Source organism: Rhinolophus ferrumequinum, chromosome 25, assembly GCF_004115265.2.
Source record: "Rhinolophus ferrumequinum isolate MPI-CBG mRhiFer1 chromosome 25, mRhiFer1_v1.p, whole genome shotgun sequence".
Classification (NCBI taxonomy): Eukaryota; Metazoa; Chordata; class Mammalia; order Chiroptera; family Rhinolophidae; genus Rhinolophus; species Rhinolophus ferrumequinum.
Window position 1 is genome coordinate 25,151,015 of NC_046308.1, and position 20,887 is coordinate 25,171,901.

Here is a 20,887-nt window from a genome sequence, read left to right on the forward strand (position 1 = left end):
GTAAATAAAGCTGCAATGAACACTGGAGCATACATGTCTTTATGGATAAATGTTTTCAGATTTTTTTGGGTAGATACCCAGGAGAGGGATTGCTGGGTCATATGGTAATTCTATTTGTAACTTTTTGAGGAACCCCCACACTGCCTTCCATAACGGCTGCACCAGTCTGCATTCCCACCAACAGTGGATAAGGGTTCCTTTTTCTCCGCAGCCTCTCCAACACTTGTTACTATTTGTCTTGTTGATGATAGCCATTCTGACTGGGGTGAGGTGATAGCTCACTGTGGTTTTTATTTGCATTTCTCTGATGATTAGTGATGTTGAGCATTTTTTCATATGTCTATTTGCCATTTGTATGTCCTCTGGAGAAATGTCTCTTCAGGTCCTCTGCCCATTTCTCAATTGGGTTGTTTGTTTTTTTGTTGTTGAGTTGCATAAGTTCCTTGTATATTTTGGATATTAGCCCCTTATCGGAGGCACTGTTTGGAAAAATCTTCTCCCATTCAGTTGGTTGCCTCTTTATTTTGTCGATGGTTTCTTTTGCTGTGCAGAAGCTTAGCATTATGATTCTTAATAGTACACACAAAAGCCTTGCACAGCTGTCCCGTCTGAATTATTTTTCTAAATGCTTATGTAGCTTTCCTTTCAGCCTCACTTTTTTCTTCCATCTGGATTATCCTTTATATAGTTAAACCTCTACCTAAAAAGAGCCTGAGATTTATATTCAATTCTAATGACCTGTTAGCCTCTCAGTGACCTCCACTGTCATATTTCATAAGCTTGTGATCCACCCCCACCACCCTCCTGTTACTGGCAGCACGAGTGCCTTTCTGGGGCAGCACCTCCCAAGACGCCTGCATCTGGTTCTGTTTTGTTAGCTTTCAATATTCACATTATCATTATTTAGATTGAAGCAGCAGAATTGTTTATAGGACCATCTTCAGTTATCTGAAAGACTCAAGTAGTGGAAGAAAGATTTCAGTTCCACACAAGGAAAAACTGTTGGGAAATTCAGAAAGGAAACTTAATACTGAGATTCAATAACTACTTGTTAGATTTTGTAAAAAAAAAAAAAAAAAGAGAGAAAGAAAACACATAAATACTAGCTGGCCTACCTGGCCTTGAAAGGTCTTCCAACCCTAGTTCCCACGATTCTGGATGTAAGGGGACAAAGTGTCCGGCATTTCACTCTCAGTAACGAGGAAGTGAATGACAGTCAGGTCAGTGTGCTTGTGATTTGGAATGAGTCCAGTACAGCCACCAGCCTAACGGGAGTACAAGGACAGGCACTTCTTCGTCTGCCGGCCCTGGCTCATCTCAGAGTACAGAAACAGCCACGTGCTAGCTGGGAGCTCTCCAACGAGGCTTTCCTGTTAATTTCCTTTAAAAGCAACAGTTGTCATCATTTAAACTCCTAAATGCCCAAATCTAAAGGTTCCACACTTACGTCTTAGATATGCTCATACTGCAGCGAAATCATTGAGCAACCTTGTGATTTGCCTGCATCTGGTTTGTAATGAAAGCAATGAAGGGAGGAGCTGGCAGGGCACTGCTGGGATGGTACAGGGGACACTGTTTATATTCACAAGGCCATGTGGTCCAGGCATAGCGGAGAGCAACTGGAGTGCCACGACAAGAACTGACACTCAGTGCCAGGGTCTGGGTGGAGACAGTGTTCATGGGAGCTGGAAGCCACTTGCACTGATGGTCCTCACAACATGAGATCTAATAAGAGAATCATAAATAGGAAGGTCAGGTCAGGTAGAAGGATGTGCGAGGGGCTGGGAACTGCTCTTTCAGACAGACTGTAAGGGAGAGAAGGAGCCACTCTTAGCCAACGATCCACTTCCCACAGTAACCAGAGCAAAACAGTCCAGGCTGGGTCTGCTCAGTACAGCCACAGGTTGGTAACAGATGTTCATGTGATGAAATAAACAACTTAAACCACTAAAACATAAACTACTGAGGGAGACAAGGAAGCATTACACCCAGGATCTTGGGAAGGCTCCCCCCCAAACATCTGCTGTCAGCCTCCCGCCAAACAGCAAAGCCGGAATCTGAGAGCGAAGTAGCCCAGCTGCAGGTCCGCTTTGGCACTGACAATTGCTGAGGAATGACGTCGGGGCACAAAGGAACTGCGGATAGTAAGCCCTTCTCAAGTCAGGAAGCAATCCAGGCAAGGGAACATAAGTGATCCAGTACCCAAGGGTTAAATTCTGACCTGATCCCGACTGTGACCCCAGGTCCCGATGATGGACACACTGCCAGCAATTGACTAGAGCAGAGAACACGGGGTGCAGAAATTTCCTGGGAGCTAGAATTCACGAAAACCCAGGATCCAGAAGCTAAGAGGGTAAGCGCTGACTAAGCACCTGAGACAAGTGGATGTTGTAGTCAGGATTCCAGAGGAGAAGCTGCCCTAGATCAACTCCCAGGTGGTTAAAGTCTCTCTTAAATACTCTCATCTCCTCCGCTACCCTCTTTTCATATACCACCCCCACCCCAGCCAAATGACCTCATGGTTCGCAGACACTCATGTTAAGAAATGTTCCATCTAGGAATGCCTCCACCCCCAACTACAGAAGACTCCTAAGAACCTCTTTAATCAATAGCCCCAGTTCCACAGTGGAATGACCCTTGGTAGGTATTAGAAGAACATAGTTTCATTACATTAATTCACACTAAGTTACGAATCTCCAAGCCTAAGCCTCTCAAAGGAGACACTAAACCCAAAAGAATTTCAGAATTTAGGATAGTGTGACATAGAGACATCCAGGCATAAGCGAAATATTCTGGAACAAGGATCCTTTCAATAGTTAACCTACACATAAAGCTGCGGGCCCTGCCCAGAGCAAAGATAGTTGCTCTGGGCGGGAAAATACAAGAAGAATATTTTAATATGGACTCATTTCCCCTTCCTTAATTGACTTGGCTACCACAATTGCCTCTAAGTGAATGAAAAGCTGCTTATTAGCCCCTCTGAGACACACTCAGCCCCCCACCAACCAACATCTGCCTCCCAAGCATGTTATAATTCAAGAAATGGGTGTCCCTGTGGAGAAAATCCTGACTCTCAATACAGGAAGAACCCCTATTGTTGCTGCTATTCTTCTCACCTCAAATATCTTGTCATCTTGTCTCTGCAGCTGGATTTGCTGGGAATACGTGATGTTGAGCAGCCCTTTGACAGCTGAGAGCTTTATCTTCTCAGGTAGTGGCCCTTGAAAGGTCAGCTTCTCACCATAAGCCACAGCACGGGCCCCCAAGTGCAGCCTGTACGCCACAGTCTGTTTATCTCGAGGATGGATGCTACAGGATAAACAACAAGGAGAAAACTTTGGGTTTGAGCTCTTATAATAACCAAGTTTCAAAAAAAGCAAGTAATATACAAGCACCCTTCAAGAAGGTGAGAATAAAGTTGACTAAATCTAATAGACAGCGATCAGTGGCTAGTGAGCTTAAGATAAATAGTGAATGGTAACCATAGATGGGGCTCTGGGTCTTCTATAGGTTGGGAACCTTGAAATAAGAGATGACTTGGAAGGAAGAAATAAAGGGAGGGAGGGAGGGAGAGTGGGCACTGGAACTAACCCAGGAGAGCTAACCATTCCAACCAATATACCCTATGTTTCATCGCTGTTCATTACTTGGTCCCCTCCAGGTTTTATTTGTTCATTCAATAAATATCTACTCATTCAAAAATAAATAAATATTAGTTCAAGCTCCTACTATAATCCAGACGCTGTGTGTTGGGCTGCATGTCACATCTGAAAGCCCCTCGTATCCTACAGCTAGCATGTGACAGTCACCGGGGCCACTCACAACTACCAGTGCTCCACTTCTGAGTCCATGGCAGAAGCCCCTTTCCTGCTCTCCCTGAAGCTGGGGACGGCGACACGACTGCTTCGGCCAATGCAAGTGGGCAGAAGTGACTTGTGTTGCTTCCAGGGGCAGCATTTAATTGCCAGTGTGGGACTTCAAGGGGACAGTGGAAGCACAGATCAACTTGGTGCCTCTGTCTCTCTGGATCTGTGAACGACTATGATGGCAAAGCCTCTCTGGTGACCCCTGGACATGTAGAGAGAAAAAGAAGTAAGTTTTTGTGGCATCAAGGCTGAGAGGTGGAAGGGTTTGTTTGTTTTACTGCAGCACACCCCAGTGTAAATGATGGTAGATAATGCTTCCAACTCTCTGTCCCCTCACAAGTGAACGTCACAGTGAGGCCTCAGACAAGGAACATACATGATTACTACTCAAACAACGCCCAAGAAGCACTGATACCTGCCGAAAGGTGAGGCTGTGTCACAGAGATCCATAGCTACAGCCATGAAAGTGTTGGGCATCCTTAGGTTGGGGACATAGCCAAAGTCTGCTGTTTGATGCCACCGGATCTGGGGAAAGCCATCGTCTGAGGCTACACTGGACAAAACTGAAGACAACTAGGAAGGAGAGAAATTGTTGTATCAGAATTTTACTGCATCAGAATCCTACACTGGAGTCCTTTTCACAAGCAGACCCCAGTTCCACTTTCCTCATTTGTTCAAAGTGGTCATTCAGCAGGTATTTCCTGAGCCTGTCACTCTCATCCCACCTGCCACAGTGTGTAACTCAGCCAGCCCTCTCATCACGAGAAGTCTGTCTCCTCCCATTGAAGCTGGGCTCAGCCTGTGATGTTCTCTGACCAACGGAATGCTCAGACGTGATGCTATGCAGCTTCTGAGTCTTTGCCTCAAGGCTCCTGCCTTCTGATTTCATTCTCCTGGAACCCTGAGATGGCCAGGCAAACAAAATCCAGCTACCATGCTGGAGAAATGATGTGGAGAGAGGGGCCTTGGAATTTGAAAGACAGTGAGGGAGATACTTGTAAATGTCCCAGCAATCCCAGCAGAGGGGCCAGTCACGTGACTCCCAGATCCTTCAGTTTAAACTGCAGCCAGTGAGCAAGCCTGGTGACATCACATAGAGCAGAGGTGAGTCATCCCAGGTGAGCCCACCTGGCTGACGCACGGAATCATGAGCAAAAACAATGGCTGATGCTTTAAGCCACTAAGTTTTGCGGTAGTTTCCTGCAAAGCAATAGGTAACAGACACATCTGTATACAACACAGGGCTAGGCACTGTACGAAAGCACAGAGGGATCTGCCTGTGAGCATGTGGCAAATTGCATCAAAGACCCTAATTCTATACATCTTTCTATATCCATGCCCTCTTGCCACATAGCTTTGTGGTTTCTCCTATCAAGAGAAAGAGTATGCATTTCCCCACCACTTGATTCTGAGCTCAGCCATGTGGTTTGCTTTGGCCAACAGATGAAACAGAAGTTATGGTGTGTCAATTCCTAGCCTAGCCTTAAGAGACCTTGTATGGTTCCGCTTGCTCTTCTGCTATCACCATGAAAACGGCATGCCTGGGCTAGCCCACCACTCTCGAGAGAAGGATGACAGCGGTGGAACAGAGCTAATCCACTCCAGCCAAGCTGGGACTGGAGCAAAGCCCTCCCAGTTGAGCCACAGAGATATGAAAGTGTCCAGTGAAGCTCAGCCAACATCAATCAACCCCCAGCTACTCAGACATGTGAGGTATAATAATAAAAGTTATTTTAAGTTATGGAGTTTTGAGGTGGTTGGTTACCTAGCAGTAACTAACTGGTACAAGTACTTCACAGCTTTTTTGGGGGGACAGACCTGAACATAAGAAATGTTAATAAAAACAGTATACAATAGCATGGATCAAATACTACATCGGTAGCTCTAAATTAGAACAAAGTTTATTATTATAAGAAAATACATCCTCAGAATATGTAAAAAATTTGGATGGGTATAGAAAATATGAGAAGTCACTACAAATTAGACTGCTCATATGTCACATATTAGAACCTTATGAGATGCAAAGGTAGGAAGGACAAAGGCAGTTTTGAGAGACAGCAATCTAGTTAAAGTGGAGGGTTTCTGTGGGAAAGACAAGGGTGGAAAGATAGTGAGGCAAGTGTTTGGAGGGAGTTTGTCCAATAAACAACAGGGAACCAACAATGGGTGCAGAACACTGTGAATATACTAAATGCCACTAAACTGAACACTTTAAAATGGTTAGTTTTATATTATGTGAATTTCACCTCAATTTAAAAATTAGAGAGCCACTAAAAACTATGTCTACTGTCAGATGGGTACTAGGCTTATTGGGGGCATCTCTTCATAAATTATATAAATGTCTAACCACTATGCTGTACACCTGAAACTAATATAAAGTAATACTGAATTTCAAGCATAATTTTAAAAAAATAATCGCGGGGATGAAGGGACAGCATAGGGTACATAGTCAATAATATTGTAATAATTATGTACAGTGTCAATGGTAATAGACCTATTGGGGTTATCACTTTCTGAGGTACATAAATGTCTAATCACTATGTTGTTTTGTACACCTGAAACTAATAAAAAAGTTCAGGAGAGTTTGGAAGACAATCCAGTAGAACTTACTAAGTTAAGCTAACCAGTGTCTTTATAATTCTAGAGCCTATCCCAAGAGGAGAAACTAATGCTTTAAATGCACAAAAAGCTCATATTATAGAACATATTTTAAAAGTATGCTCAGTTGTATTGACATTTGCATTTAATACAATTCAAATATTATAGTAATATAGTGGGAAAACATACATATGTATGTACATACCTATATGTGTGTGTTTGTATAAAATTTATTCCTAAGCTTCATATAGTTATTGTTTAGAAAAATAGTATGTACTAAGATTTAACTTATGACAACAAGAACAATAAAGCATACTTTTATTACATAGAAAAAAATTAGAGAGTCACTGAAATTACTGACATGATATAAAGACTTTCAAAAGACTACTTCAATGATCATACAAATGGTTCTGTGAAGGAAAAAAGTCTGAAAGCAGAGAGACTGATTAGTTCGGAAGCTACTGTGATCTTCTAGACACAAAGGAGAAAGGTCCAACCTAGAGGATAGTACTGGAAATGGGATGGCTCGAAATAAGGCAATCTGAAGGATAAACTTGGCAGAGCCAGGCAGCCAACTGGACATGGAGCACGAGAGAAAGAATGATATCCATCACGCAGAATCTGTAACATCTGAATTATCTGCTTGGAATTTTGCAGATGTAAGTTAAGGTCCCTTATCAGGTGACATCAAGATAACCAAAAAGAAGAGGATTGTGGGGAACCCAACCCAGTCAGATAAGCCCTTTAAAAGACGGCCTGGAAGTCAGAGATTTTCTCCTGCTGGCCTTCATTCAAGTAAGCTGCCATGAGTTCTACAGCTTCGAGGAAATGAATTCTGCCAGAAGACACACGAGTTGGGAAGAAAACCCTAGGCCTCAGATGAGACCCCAGCTCCATCCAGCATCTTCACTGCAGCCCTGAGCAGAAGACTCAGCTAAGCCATCCATACCCAGACTCCTCACTCACAAAAACTGTGAGATAATAAGCTGCTAGATATGCAGTGATTTGTAATGCAGCAATAGAAAACTAATATACTGGGGAAAGAACTTTCCAGGCAGAAGGAAAAGAAAATGGTGGGCCCTGGGGCGGGAGTATACCTAGTATGCTTAAAGAAAGTAAGGCAGAGAGTGTGGCTGAAGTGGCTTAAGCCAGGCACAGAAAATCAGAGGCAAAAGGAAGCAGGAACAGATAAAACAACATATGGCTGGCTGGTTAACCTCAGTCATAAGAAGAAACCAATGGAGCCTTCTGATGTGACACACACTTCAAAGGATCACTTCAACTAATATATTGAGAATGTCCTAAAGGGGAAGAAAAGGTAGAAGCAGGAAGACCAGTAAAGAGGCAATAATTCAGGAAGAGATGATGGAGGCTTGGACTCGCGTAGGAGCAGTCAGATTCTGTACACATGGTAAGGAAATAGGATCTGCTTTCATCTAGACTAAAAGTTAATAGACTCCTACTCCTGCAAAGGACAGAGGGCTCTCAGAAAAATTATGTCATATTACTGTGATGCATGTGGTCCCACTATTTCTTCTTTCCTTACTTCTCTGCTCTTTGTATCACCCTGTTCTCTGATTTACATTGCACCTTATTCTTAGCCCTAGTTCCAGTCAATGAGAGGTATCAATCTATTATCTCTCTTTACAAACCATGATCTAGCAGTTAGGTCAGACCACAAATTAGGAAATAGTCTGGGCAGGCAACCATATTGTCTTCAGACTCCATTCCAAAATTTCTGTCCCCATCAGAGGAGCTGCATTAGGAATACACTGTTCTTCCCAGTCACATAGCCCAGGAAACACCTGAGACCATCCCTACAAATGTGGCCAAGTGAAGCTTTGAATAGAGGACCTTTCCTACTTCTTGAGTTATTCCAAGAAGACAGGAAAATCATCAGGAAAACACTGGAGAGGCTGCAATAACAACAGCAGAAGTGATATGGAATAAAGGATATACTACGGAACGTAAGGGATATTTCCAATTCTCTCATTAAAATCTCTTGCAAATCGGTTTTAATCTATGAAATAATAAGAGGTACTGAAGCTTCACAATGGAATCTCATGAAAACTAGAAAATGGGATAGAAAGATCCATGGGTCATTCCACTGGTTCCCCCATGACACCCAGAAGACCATATTTAACAGTCAGTGCCATGATGGGGATCAGAGCAACAAAGCTACCAGAAAGATCTAGGGTATGTACCGGCCTGAAGCGCAACAAGGAGAAATGTTAACTAAGGCCAAGGAAGTTTTCTCAAAATGGCAGTTGGCTGAGAATTCCTGCAGCAATTCTCCACTCCATTTCACTGGCTGCACTACTACACACTGGCCACATGGGGGCACCAGCATATTCCACAACCAAACGAATTCCTGTGTTTTTCCTAATCTGAGATCTTCTAGTAGGGTGCTGTCCAGTCTCTCATGGTGATTAGTACAAATATTGCTGCTAATGAAGGCATATAATAGCCAAAGAATAAAAAGTGGCCACATTCAGAGGACTATACAAATAACATACTGTAGTGTGCAGTCTGTTCCACTGGCCCTGTAAACCCCTTTTAAGAAAGCACAGTATTAAGGACTGCAGTCTCTAGCCTCCTGCTCGCTTTCCTTCCCACACTTCAGGTCACCTCTCTACGAGTAATTCTCAGACACAAGTGTCTGGCGCTGGTCTCTCCACTGAAATTGAGGACTTCATCTCTAACTGTGCTCCAGTTACTGCAACCATCATTTCAGACCTGACACTTCTCTAAAGCCAGCTCATCTTTCCTTACAGACCAACTGTCCTTCCAGATTTTCTGACTTCTCTTGTTAATAACAAACACTAACATTATCTGGCGTGTGCCAGGCTTTACGTGGGTTAACTCACTTAATACTTCAAATAACAAAGAGGTTCGGTATCTTGTCCAAAATCACATAGCTAAAGAAATGTCAGAGCTGGGATTTGAATTCAGGCAGATTCATTCCAATCCATGCTCTGAACCATTATATTGTCATGCTGGATATTTCCCTTTAAAGGTGAATGTTTATATTCCCAGTTTTCCACAAGTAACCAACATATTTTTGATGATGGAGTTAAAGCCCAGAGACTAAGGGGCTTCTACTAAATTGTAAGGCCTAAGAACAAGGACCAGGTCTCCGATTCATGTTATTTCTGCACCTCACACAGTTCATGGCATATAACAAGCACTCAACACATAGTTTAAGTTTGAGTTGGCTGAAATCACATTCAAATCACCATATACACAGACCAAGAGACAAAAAAAAGTGCCTCAAAAATCCAAATGTAGTCCCACCAACAGTAACACAGAGCTGGTGACAGGAGTTGCTATTTTGATAATAATGAGCAGAATCATCTTGTTTCAAAGTCAAAATAAATGTAAGAAAGAACACGATTGTAAAGTAATTATAAGTGCAAAGAGTGTCTATAAAAATTTTACCTAAAAAAAGTATGGTAAAGTAGGACAAGGTAGAGGAGATGGGCGGATGGTTGGAAGAAGGTATCGTGAACAGTCAGAGGCAGCTCTCTAGAAGTATTATATCCAGTTCAAATATTAAAGCCCATTCCATTATTATGTTGTGAGTGGGGCCTCGTTTTTGTAACACCTTACTTGTTTAACTTCCTATGTTCCAGGAAAGTCAGAAGAACTACCATCCTACTACAAAGTCGAGGTCTCGGAGGGGTCCTATGAATACGTGAGGCACACTGAACTTCGTTAAATATTCTTTTTAGGCAATGCTGAAAGCAGAATCTTTCTGACTAATTACCACTAATTAAAAGTATGGTTTCTCCTGCTATGTTTTTTATTTGTGTGTTTGGTCATATTTAATAAGTGCCAACCAGTTAGGTACTGGGGACATAAAAGTGACCCAGGACAATATGGTCATGTGTGCAACCTACAGGTGAGTAAAAAGGGAAGTAAAGGGCGTTACGGAATCCCCCGTCGGGGTGAAGGGGGTTTCTAACCCAGACTTCGGACAGTCACAGAAGGCTTCCTAACTGATCTCCAGGCTGAGACCTAAAGGATGATGAAAAGTTAGCGAGGAAAGTATGGGAGAGAAAGATTCTTCCAGGCAAAGAGCAGGTGCGACGGGCTGGGGGTGAAAGAACAAGGTTCATTCTACCGAGTGGCGGGGATAACGAAGACCAAGTGAGGGAGGGTGTAGGGAAGTGGACACTCTCACACGTTCCCAGGAGTATACATTATTACAAAGTCATAAATTTCTACAGAGAAATTTGGGAACATGTTCAAAGCCTTAACAAGTATTCAATTTAACCCAGTAATTTCATTTCTTGGAATTTGTCTTACGGAAATAATTAAGCATGTATAATGATTCAGCTACAAGAAACATAAACCTGCCACTGCTTATAAAAGCAAACTGTTTAAAGCAACCATCTATTGAGGACTAGTGAAATGAATTATAATACAACCATATTTCAGAATACTCTGCAATCATTATAAATCGTGCCTAAGGTTAATATTTATTGACCTGAAGAAAAATGTTCACAATATGACAGTATGAGAAAAAGCAAGATATGGTATAGTATTATGGTGTGGGTCTGATTTCAAAAATACATGAGCAGAAAAGTCTGCTTACTTCTAGATTGTGGAACTATAAATCTTTTTAGCTTTTTTGTGTGTATCTTTTTAGTATTTATTTAATAAATATGTAATGCTTTTTGAATAAGAAATACTAGTTACTTATTAACTTTTTAAAAAGATTTAATTGTCCCATCAGTGAACTGAGATGAATTAAGTCTTACATTCAGTTCTTGACCAGCCAGCTATGAGAGCAAAGAAAGGAATATGGATTCCAGGAAAGAGATCTCAACAGCACATTCCCACACCAAAGTCCACAAACCCTCTTCCCCTCGACACATACCTGGACAAATCCAAATGGAAAGAGACGCTCTGTCTGCCCGTGGGAGCCATAGTGGAAGGTCTGACGCCAGTCTTCAATGAGTGCAGGGAACGTGCAATTGTATAGGTCCCTATTAAAATTTACATTGGATTCCCCTAAAAAACAGTCCACACTGTCAGAGGAGTTTGGCGTAGATGCAAACATGGCCACACATTACTCCCCAGCCTCTAGCCATGCACTTAGGAAGTGGGCCTTCCTATAGTCTCTCTGGATTGGCTTAGTGACTTGCTCGGGCCAATGGGGCATCAGCAAACATGATGCAAGCAGAGGCTTGGAAAGTGCTTCAGTTTGGGGGTCTGTTCTCTCTTGATACACCTGGAGCCCTGAGGTTGCTATGGAAATAATAAACACAGCTGAGCTAGCTTGCTGAAAGATGGGAGGCCACATGAGAACCCCGACAACCCAGCAGATAGCTCCCAGTCAACACACATGAGGGAGGGGTCATCCTAGGTCATCCAGCCATTAGACAACCTGCCAGTGGCCAAAGACACCTAAGAGATGCCAGCAGATATTAGCTGAAACAGTCCAACCAGAAAAATCACCCTGCTAGACCACAAAATAGTGACCTAAATAAACTTGTTTTTAAGTCACTAAATTCTAGGATGGGGTGTGTGTACGCAGCAAAGCTAACTGATACAATGGAGAAACAGCAAATTGAACACTCACCCTGGTACCATATCACGCCTTTCAGAGTCATATTACACAGTGGATGGATCATGGCATTCCAGAGAACAGAGTGCCCACTGGGACCAGCTGTAAAATCGGACAAAATGAACCTGAAATCAATAAGATGCACAAGTGTCACGAGAAAGGTAGTAATTGATCATATCATGATCCCTAAGCTGGGCGTCTATCCAACTTTCACTTGTGGCCAACTTTGATGAAAGCAACACAGAATTAAACTGAACCACTCTGTTTCACAAGTAAACGTGTGAACAGTCTCTGAATTTCACCTCCAGGTTCTTCCCAGGATAAGTGTATTAGTCAGTTTTCTGCGAATTCAAAGTAGGCCATCCCAGCTTCCAGATAAGGTCATTAAAACCAGAGAGGACGAATATTTTTTTATGAATCTCTCACTCGGGCAATAAATTTATTTAACCTGCACTCAATGGATAGACAGTCAATGGATAGATTGTTTTAAGCTTTTGCCACGATTCTCTTTCTTAATCATTGCATACAGGCTTAAGTATTTCTTTAAGATAAATTCCCAGAAATGAAATTGCTGGGTCAAAAGGCAATTTTTTTAAGGCTTTGAACGTGTTCCTACATTTCTCTGTAGGATACTTGTATGAATTTATACTCACAGCATCTGTGTAGGGAAACGCCCACTTCCCCACACCCTTGGAATTGTCCCTGCCATGTCCTCAGAGATGGGAAGCCTGGCTCCAGATTCCTCCCACTGTACCACAGGCAATTCTCTCGGCTCCAGCGCTGAATGTTTTCACTCCCCCACAGACATGCCTTTACCCAAGCTAAACTAAGAGCTCAAGTCCACCCTCTCCCCAGAGGCCTGCCCAGAACTGATGAGACAGTGTCTGTGCAATCAGTTCACATATCGTCAATCTTTGTTAGTAATAGTAACTAGTCCTTTCCCCACACACATCCCCAGCCCCACCAAGCATTCTTCCGGATCCAGCTTGTGTTAAGTGTGCTTTCCTGATCAGTATGCTATGCACCTCTTTGATTACATGTGTATCTGTTCTTCCCGTTAGGCTGCTTATGCTTGTAAGTGATACAGCCCAGCGGTTAAGAGACAGACACTGAAGTTAGACTTTGCCACTTACTGGTCACGTCCATGAGCAAGTTACTCGACTTCTCTCAGACTTAGTATCTTTAGCTACATGTGTTAATAGTATCAACATTTCAAGAGGCTGTTGTGAGTATTAAGTGAGTTAATACATATAAACTGCTTACAACATTTTTTGGCATAAAGCTTTCAGTAAGTATTATCTACTATTATTATTAAGAAAAAGAATCATAATTGCTTCTTAATATATTCTCAAATGAGTGTGGTGGTGATGATGGTGAAAATAATACTTTCCCTGTGCATGGAATAAGTTAATACATATTTGGACATTCAATACATACTTGACTCCCCAAAGGAGACTATGGTCCTTCTCTCTTGTATAATTTCCTGGTCAGCTTTCTCTAGAGGATGCTATCTTACCCTTGCTTAGGGACCCCACAGGCTTTCAGTGACCTTCTAGATGACCAGGCTTCAATGGGTGTGCCACCCCACGAGGAGGAGATCAGCCCAATGGGATACCGCAGCGTGTCATACAGGTAGCGCCCAAAGAGCCAGCACATTGCTGACATGTACTCGAAATTTCCATGGCCTAAGTTTTCTGTTCAGAGAAAACAGTTAAAGAGAAAGAGTCAGGGAAACAGCAGATGGATACTGTAGGTACACGATGGGTCTAGGTGAGAAGAACGGGTGTGTGTTATCCCTTGCATTCCTTTCTAAGACTTTCCAAAAGTAGGATAAGATCGAGGGGCAACTGTCTCATCAGCAGAGAGCCGAAGCTCCCTACCTCGCCAGGCAGGATGCTTCCCATCAAGCTCCCCCGTCACTTACAGGCTTCTGAGAATCGAGGACTGTTAATCGTCCTCCTCAGTAGGCGAGGGGCAGGAAGGTCACTGAGTCCCTATACTAGCCTCACCTACACTTCTCCTCCTGCCACACCTTCGTCTCCCCTCAGCTCTGTGGAAGAGAATAAGCAAGTAGGGAGCATGTCGAGAAGAAATTTGTATTTTTTCTGGGTAGTTTTATACCTAATTTTACAGTTATGGTCATGAAAACATGGACAAGTAAGTGACGGGAAGTTTGGCCAAAAGGGAGAGCAACAGAAACCAAAACCAGTGTTTGAATTTTCAGTATAGTCTAGCTCATTTGTCCATACAGCCCAGTAACCAGCACAGACCAGAGTGGGCAACTTCCATGTTAGAAGAAAGCTGATGAAAAGACGAACGCACACACACAAAAAAACTGATGGGATCATTCATCCTAATATATATTAAAGAACTACTTACTATGTGTAAGTCACTGGCTTGGCCCTATTAGAGATTCAAATTCAATACAGTCCTGGAACTCAAAAAAGTTGATAGTAGGCGTGGGAATTCACGTCAATTAAAATTGATTGAGCACCTAGTAAGTGCCAGGCACTAAGTGCTAAGCACCTACTAAGTGCTTAGCCAGATGGTTGGGACACAGCAAGCAAAGAAATATGGAGAAACATGGAACCTCTCCTCACAGGTCTTATAGTCTATGGAATCAGACATCTATTCAGTTGAACAAAATACATGGCAAAATATGGTTAAGTGCCTCAAGAGGTACAAACAAGTGGTAAAGGGTTTTAACTGCACAAGAAAGAATAGCACATGGAGGCAAATCATTCAAAGCCTACTCCTCCCTGGTGCTTCCATGATACTCTATGCAGTGCTCCCCTTATCCCACTAAACTATTAGCTACTTAAAGGCAAGGACTTCGTCCTATTCAGTATCTGGTACCTAACGGAGAGTCAGCAGATGTTCGCCGGCTGGTGTGGGGTGGCTGTGCGTGACCGTTACCAGGCTGGATTCACCGATGAGCAGGTAGAGATAAAAGGTAAGAGGAAAGGGGAGAGGGGTGGGGAAGCCATGAAGGACAGACACAAGTTTAGTAAGCAGAGCTGGCATTCGAGGCAGAAGAACCAATACATAAAACGGCACATAGGCTAGGAAAAGTTCTGAACCTGTTCGCCTGGAGCATGGATTACAAAAGGAACAGAAGGCTGGAGGGGAGGCGGGAGTCGCACTGGGGAGTAAAGATGGAAAGTCACTTGAAAATGCTTGCGAATGAGATGGTGTGTAGGCAGAACAGGCCCCCCTCAAAATGTCCACACCCTAATACCTGTAATCTGTAAATATGTTACCTTGCGTGGCTAAAGGGACTTTGTACGTGTGACTGGGGTAAAGGACCTTGAGACGGGAGAGGGTCCTGAATTATCCAGGTGGGTCCAATCTAATTGCATGAGTCCTTCAACTCACGGAAGCTTCCCAGCTACAGACAGAAGAGGCAGGAGAGACCGGAAATGTGAGCGGACTCGGCCTACTGCGCTCTTCCCCACGTACCTGCGTCGTCTCACCCCTTTCAGGTTATTACTGAAATGTCGCTTTTCTCAGTGGAGCTTCCATGGCCACTCAAAACTGGAAACCACTCTCCATCCCAAACCCAAGAGTCTCTGCTGCCCCCCTCCCAATCTATTTTGTCTCATCAGCACGAATCTCCATCTAACCTATCCCTTATACCTCCAAATTTATTTGGTTTCTGAAGTCAGAGAGTGAAAGTCAGCTGACAGCAAGGTACAAACACATTATCCAAATCTAACTGATTCCTAAGTTTTGGATAACATGTAGTAAGAGTTCATAGACCAAAAGATTCACCCACAAACTTACCGAAATAAATTTAGTTCCCAAGTTCTTATAGGGAGAGTTCAGATAGCATGATACTAAATAGTATCAGATACTTCATATATAATTAACTAATTTTATCATTCATTTTCTGTACTTCCCTGCTCTAGAATGCAAGTTCCATGAGATCAGGGGTTCTTGCCTGTTTTACTCACTGTTAAACCCCCAGCACTGAGACCCATACCTGACACATACCCTGTTTCCCCGAAAATAAGACCTAGGTGGACAATCAGCTCTAATGCGTCTTTTGGAGCAAAAATTAATATCAAATAATATAAGACCAGGTCTTACATTATATTATATTTTATTATATTATACCTGATCTTATATTATAGTAAAATAAGACCGGTCTTATATTAATTTTTGTTCCAAAAGATGCATTAGAGCTGACTGTCTGGCTAGGTCTTATTTTCAGAGAAACACGGTAAGAGGCACTCAAATATTTGTTGAATGAATTAATACCTGAGAATGTAGGAGCAATTGAGGTTACCAAGGTAAAGCATGTACAGAGAAAAAAGAAAAGGGACTAGAAAGAGCACAGGGGGCCACATGTGGAGGAAGGGATTGAAGAAAGCAATGACAAGCAGGGAGAAGACAGAGGAGGAGAAACGGGGAAGGGAGAACGACACGAGCGAAGAGGAATATACAGCTCCTAAAAGGGGTGGTCAGCAGTGCCGAATGCTGTAGAAGTATCCAGGGTGTGTAATTAGAAGAACAGTAGTCACTCTGAGGTGAGGAAGTTGTTGAGATGGAAGCAGAAGACAGATTATAAAGGGTTAGAGAGTGAGCACGTGGAAAGAATGAAAACAAAGTATGTTCTGGAAACCACTATCCATCCCAGACCCAAGAGTCTCTGCTGGCCCCCTCCAATCTATTTTGTCTCATTAACACGAATCACCATCTAACCTATCCCTTATACCTGCTTTGTGTTAACAAAGCAAAGGGGACAGGTAAGGAACCTTGAGAAGGGTGTTGTCATGTTTAGTTTTGCTTTGTTTCATTGTAATAAAAGAAAAGCTAAGCTCCAAGAGTAGGGACCATGTCTATCTTGCTCACTGCTATCTCCTTGGGGCCTAGTACAGAGCCACACAGAGCAGGCATGAAATAAAAATTTCTGGCTGAATAGACAGTGTGTGAATTCAGGGACAAAAGACAGCCCTGGAGGAAGTAAGAGCCCGCATCAGAGGTAGCTATGAGAGGACACCTCTCAGTTGTGTGCAGACAGGGAAAACAGGGAGGAAAGAAAAGGAGAAGAGAGCGCTGAAGAGAGATGCTGGCAGACCTCACGCTGATCGGCCTCAATGTATTGAGTGAAACTGAAGGAACAGTTGCCTGCTCACAGCAAGGAGGAACACTCACTGGTGGAGTCTTGGGAATAAAGCTGTGGAATGGCTACCATCGGGAATGGGGCAGAGAGTCAATAAAACAATGAAAAAAAGGATGACTGGATCCTAATCAATAGATAAGAATCCAATTCAGGATTACAGATTCCACCTGGAGCACTAACCCTCTACATAAGAGATGGCACGTGTTCCCGCAATCACTTACCTGAGGTGGGCTTAGACCATCGCAAGTCAACCTCAGCTAGGTCCTCCAGCTCCTGCTCTGCCTGAACGAGAGACACGGAGAGGATGCGGACCGACTGATAGGCAGCGGTGTTAGACAGCTCGCTTGTGGCATTAAATATCTAGGGAAGAAACAGGAATGTCATTTCTTACACCAACCTGCTTAGCGGGTGGTCAACTATCCTACTGCGTCTGAAACACTAGCAACCCTCTGTTTCCTTCTGAGCCTCCAAAATACCAAGATCAAATGAATAACCAAAACCAATGATGCGCTGGTGTGAGTCACCTAGTTCATCTTGACCATGAAGAGTCATGTCCCCAAAGAAGGCAGGAATGCAGTGAAACCTGACATCTCAAGGAGCAAGTCTGTATTATTAGATGAGAGGAGCTAAGAGTGGTTTGGGCTAAAGAAGATCAACTCTCAGCTAGACCACTGTGATATCCTGAAATGAAAATACTTCTATTTGGAAAACGTATCTGATAACATAAAGCCATGGCATTAACTTCTTTGAAAAATGGAGCCCAAAGGGCCGTGGGGAGGTAGATTTGTGTAATCCATACGCCATAAGAGAGGTGTACCCAAAAGAAACACAAATGAGAAATGATCATTGAACTACTGAAACATGCTGAAATCAGTCTCAAAATGCTTATGTTCTCATCTGGGTCCAGGCAAATCACCAAAGAAAAGCTTGGGAAACATGGCAATCTGAAAGGTAGTACTCAGAGTGACTGCTGAGCACAGTCCCAATGAAACAAAGAAAATGAGACAAAGAAAAGAGTCCATCCAAAGACACTTCACTTTTTCCCAAATCCCTCTACGAATGCTTGGCCGTTGCTGAGAGTACGACAGGAAGGACATGGGTTTTTCTAGACAAGAATGTATATGCTCTACTGTGTAGTAGATCGTTGTTGGTCCTATTGGGCATCATTCCTCTGTGAGCTTACACAAAGCGCTATTTCTTTTCATTCTGATTTTTTCAGTTATTTTATTTTTAAAAAGAATGTATCGTAAATACATTGTTTTGCTTTATTTGTGTTTGTTTTTTGTCTTCTGTCTATCCCCTTGGACTAGTCCAGTTTTCCCAAAACAAAGGGCTAACAGGAGCATCAGGGAGCCCAGTTATGACTGGCCTCAGGGAACAAGCACTCCAGCTGAGGCAGGACTGGAGAAGCACAGGAGGCTGGATACCTTCCATTGGCCGCTAGCCGCGGAGCGTGCAGCTGGCTCGCTTTCCCTCCTGCGCACCACAGAGAATACAGCTGGCCTTCCAGCCCACAGAAGAGAAATGACAGAGCAGCCAGGGTGCCCCCACAGAGTATTTCACTGAAATATGCTCCCCCGAATCGCCTCTTCACTTGCCACCGAGCCTGTTGTGGCCCATAAGATGACCAGATGCAAATGAATGGCTCTTTTGGTCACAATGGGAGCCACAGCCTGAAATGCTCCCTCTGTGGCAACAGCTCTAGCCTGTCAGGGTTACTGGGCTTTCCACTATCAAGACACAGGTTACATATGGTTGCAGGAAAATTCCATAGTAAATCCAGATCTGTTTGTTCAGGATCTTGCCTGGCAAGTTTAATGTAAAATAAACATTAAAGAGTAAGAACAGGCTAATGCACTCACAGTATATTCTGGCAGGGAAATTATTTTTCAGCAGCAAGTACCTGTTAAAAGAGTCGCCTCCCTTGAAATTCAGTTCTTCACTAAGCGCTAAGGATCGTCTGCTGCTTCCATGGAAACAGTGCATGGCACGGCTTCCATTCTTGCCACCCACACTAGCTTCCGCACTGACTGGGAACTCAAGTGCCTCATCGCCTGAGATGGCAGCTTGGGGAGGCAGCATGGGTGAACACACTACTTGTCTTTTCCACCTGGTGCTAACACTGCAGAGTACAGCAAGGCCAGCAGGTCGGGGTGGTTGACGGTCTCATCTATTATTACCAGCACACCAACTGGATTCAAAACATTGCCTGAAAAACTTATATTTTCAGACTCACATTTCTGTATTATTTCAAGTCAAACTTGAAAGCCACAGCAAGTGTTAAAAAAAAAAAAAAAAGGCGGGGGGCATGGGGGGAAAATTTTTGCTCTACCTGATGACAATTACTTCTTGGTATCCTTTCCCGATATTGCCAAGCCTTTTTGATGGAAGCATTTCCTCAGGGATACGGGCAGCAAACTTAGGAATAAAGAGATTTCAGGAAGATTTTCATTTAAATGACACTTGGTTTCCCTGCTGATGAAAGGGGAAGCCTTACTCCATCTGCTGAGATCAAATTTCATCTCATCAAACACCTCAGTGTAATTATTTTTCTACCAAGGATTTAAATGAGGATGTAAATGAATACCGAGGTATTTGAAGCCATTAAGGCTGCTGCGCCTGAGAGGGACGGCCACTGCCTCTCTGGGGACCGGCAGTTCGCCATCAAAGCAGCTGCTCACTAGTGTTCATTTTGTAACCTTTACACCACGTTCTTGAATTAATGAAGAGACGTCAAGAATCTATTTCCTCAGAGAATCTTGGCATGGGGTCTGCACAGGGAGCAAGGCATGTGTATGACTGTGTGTGTGTGTGTGTGTGTGTGTGTGTGTGTACGCACACTAAAGGACATAGGAAAACTTTACTTAAAAGAATTTGGATTCTGTAAGTTAGTTTACCTTCTACTACAGTGTAATTTTGCAGTTTTTAAAGTTGAGGAAATAACTATAAATAAGCCATCCGTCAGGACTCCTGTGAATCTCTTAGTGTAATGTGCAACTGAACCTTCTCTATCTGGATTTTAATTTCTCTACTTGTAAAGTAGAAACGTGGGGATTGCCAAAATATTGAAAAATGGGTTTCCTGTCAAACAGTGGCCATTTTCTCCTGAGCTTAACTAGAAATATCCAAGTCTTAAGACCTACCCTGTCTTAGGAGGAGACAGATGAACATCTAGACTTTTCTCCATTTATAAACATCTCACTCAGTGTTATAAATAACACTCAATTTTAAAATTCCACTTTACCCTAACAAGATGGCCATACAATCTGCCATTTCCTTCATTTGAATATGAAGAGTGGTAGGTTATAGTGGAAAACTTATCTCCACAGAAAAGTCACATGGAGGGAGGGAAGGAAAAAGAACAAGACAGACACTAAGTATGTGTGTGGCGGAGGGAGTCTTTAGGAGAAAAGGAACAAAAAGGAATAACAGAGGAGTCACATACAGCACCCTTTTGATCAAAAATAAAGTTCTCCAAAATGTTAAGAGACTAAGAAAACTTGGCTTTTGGTACTGTCAGCACCTAAAATGCCATCATATAAACTAAGTGCATCATTTAAAACCAAAAAATAAAAAATTAACACTTGGCTGTGCCAGATGGAATCTTTTTTCTATTTCCCTGTATCTTAGAGTTTATAGCCTTTGTTTAATAAAGATGATACTAAAGAGTAAATTCTAGCCAGAAAGAATGTGTTGACTCTTTAACAATCAAAATCTGACTTCATT

The 20,887-nt window shown here is 42.9% G+C and overlaps 1 protein-coding gene across 2 annotated transcripts in view; it reads right to left on the minus strand.

Moving 5' to 3' along the window:
- Positions 1-430: 430 nt before the first annotated feature.
- The window catches only part of SIAE (sialic acid acetylesterase), a 36,302-nt gene continuing 15,845 nt past the window's right edge, over positions 431-20,887 (minus strand). The window contains exons 4-10 of one of the 2 annotated variants that reach the window (XM_033098517.1): positions 17,383-17,521; positions 13,553-13,730; positions 12,052-12,161; positions 11,347-11,480; positions 4,282-4,439; positions 3,117-3,309; positions 431-1,725 (exon numbers count right to left, since the gene is read on the minus strand). In XM_033098517.1, coding sequence (XP_032954408.1) covers positions 1,477-1,725; positions 3,117-3,309; positions 4,282-4,439; positions 11,347-11,480; positions 12,052-12,161; positions 13,553-13,730; positions 17,383-17,521 — 1,161 coding nt within the window. In that variant the 3' untranslated portion in view covers positions 431-1,476. The remainder of the gene's footprint in view (positions 1,726-3,116; positions 3,310-4,281; positions 4,440-11,346; positions 11,481-12,051; positions 12,162-13,552; positions 13,731-17,382; positions 17,522-20,887) is intronic. The other variant, XM_033098518.1, reaches the window with a different exon arrangement.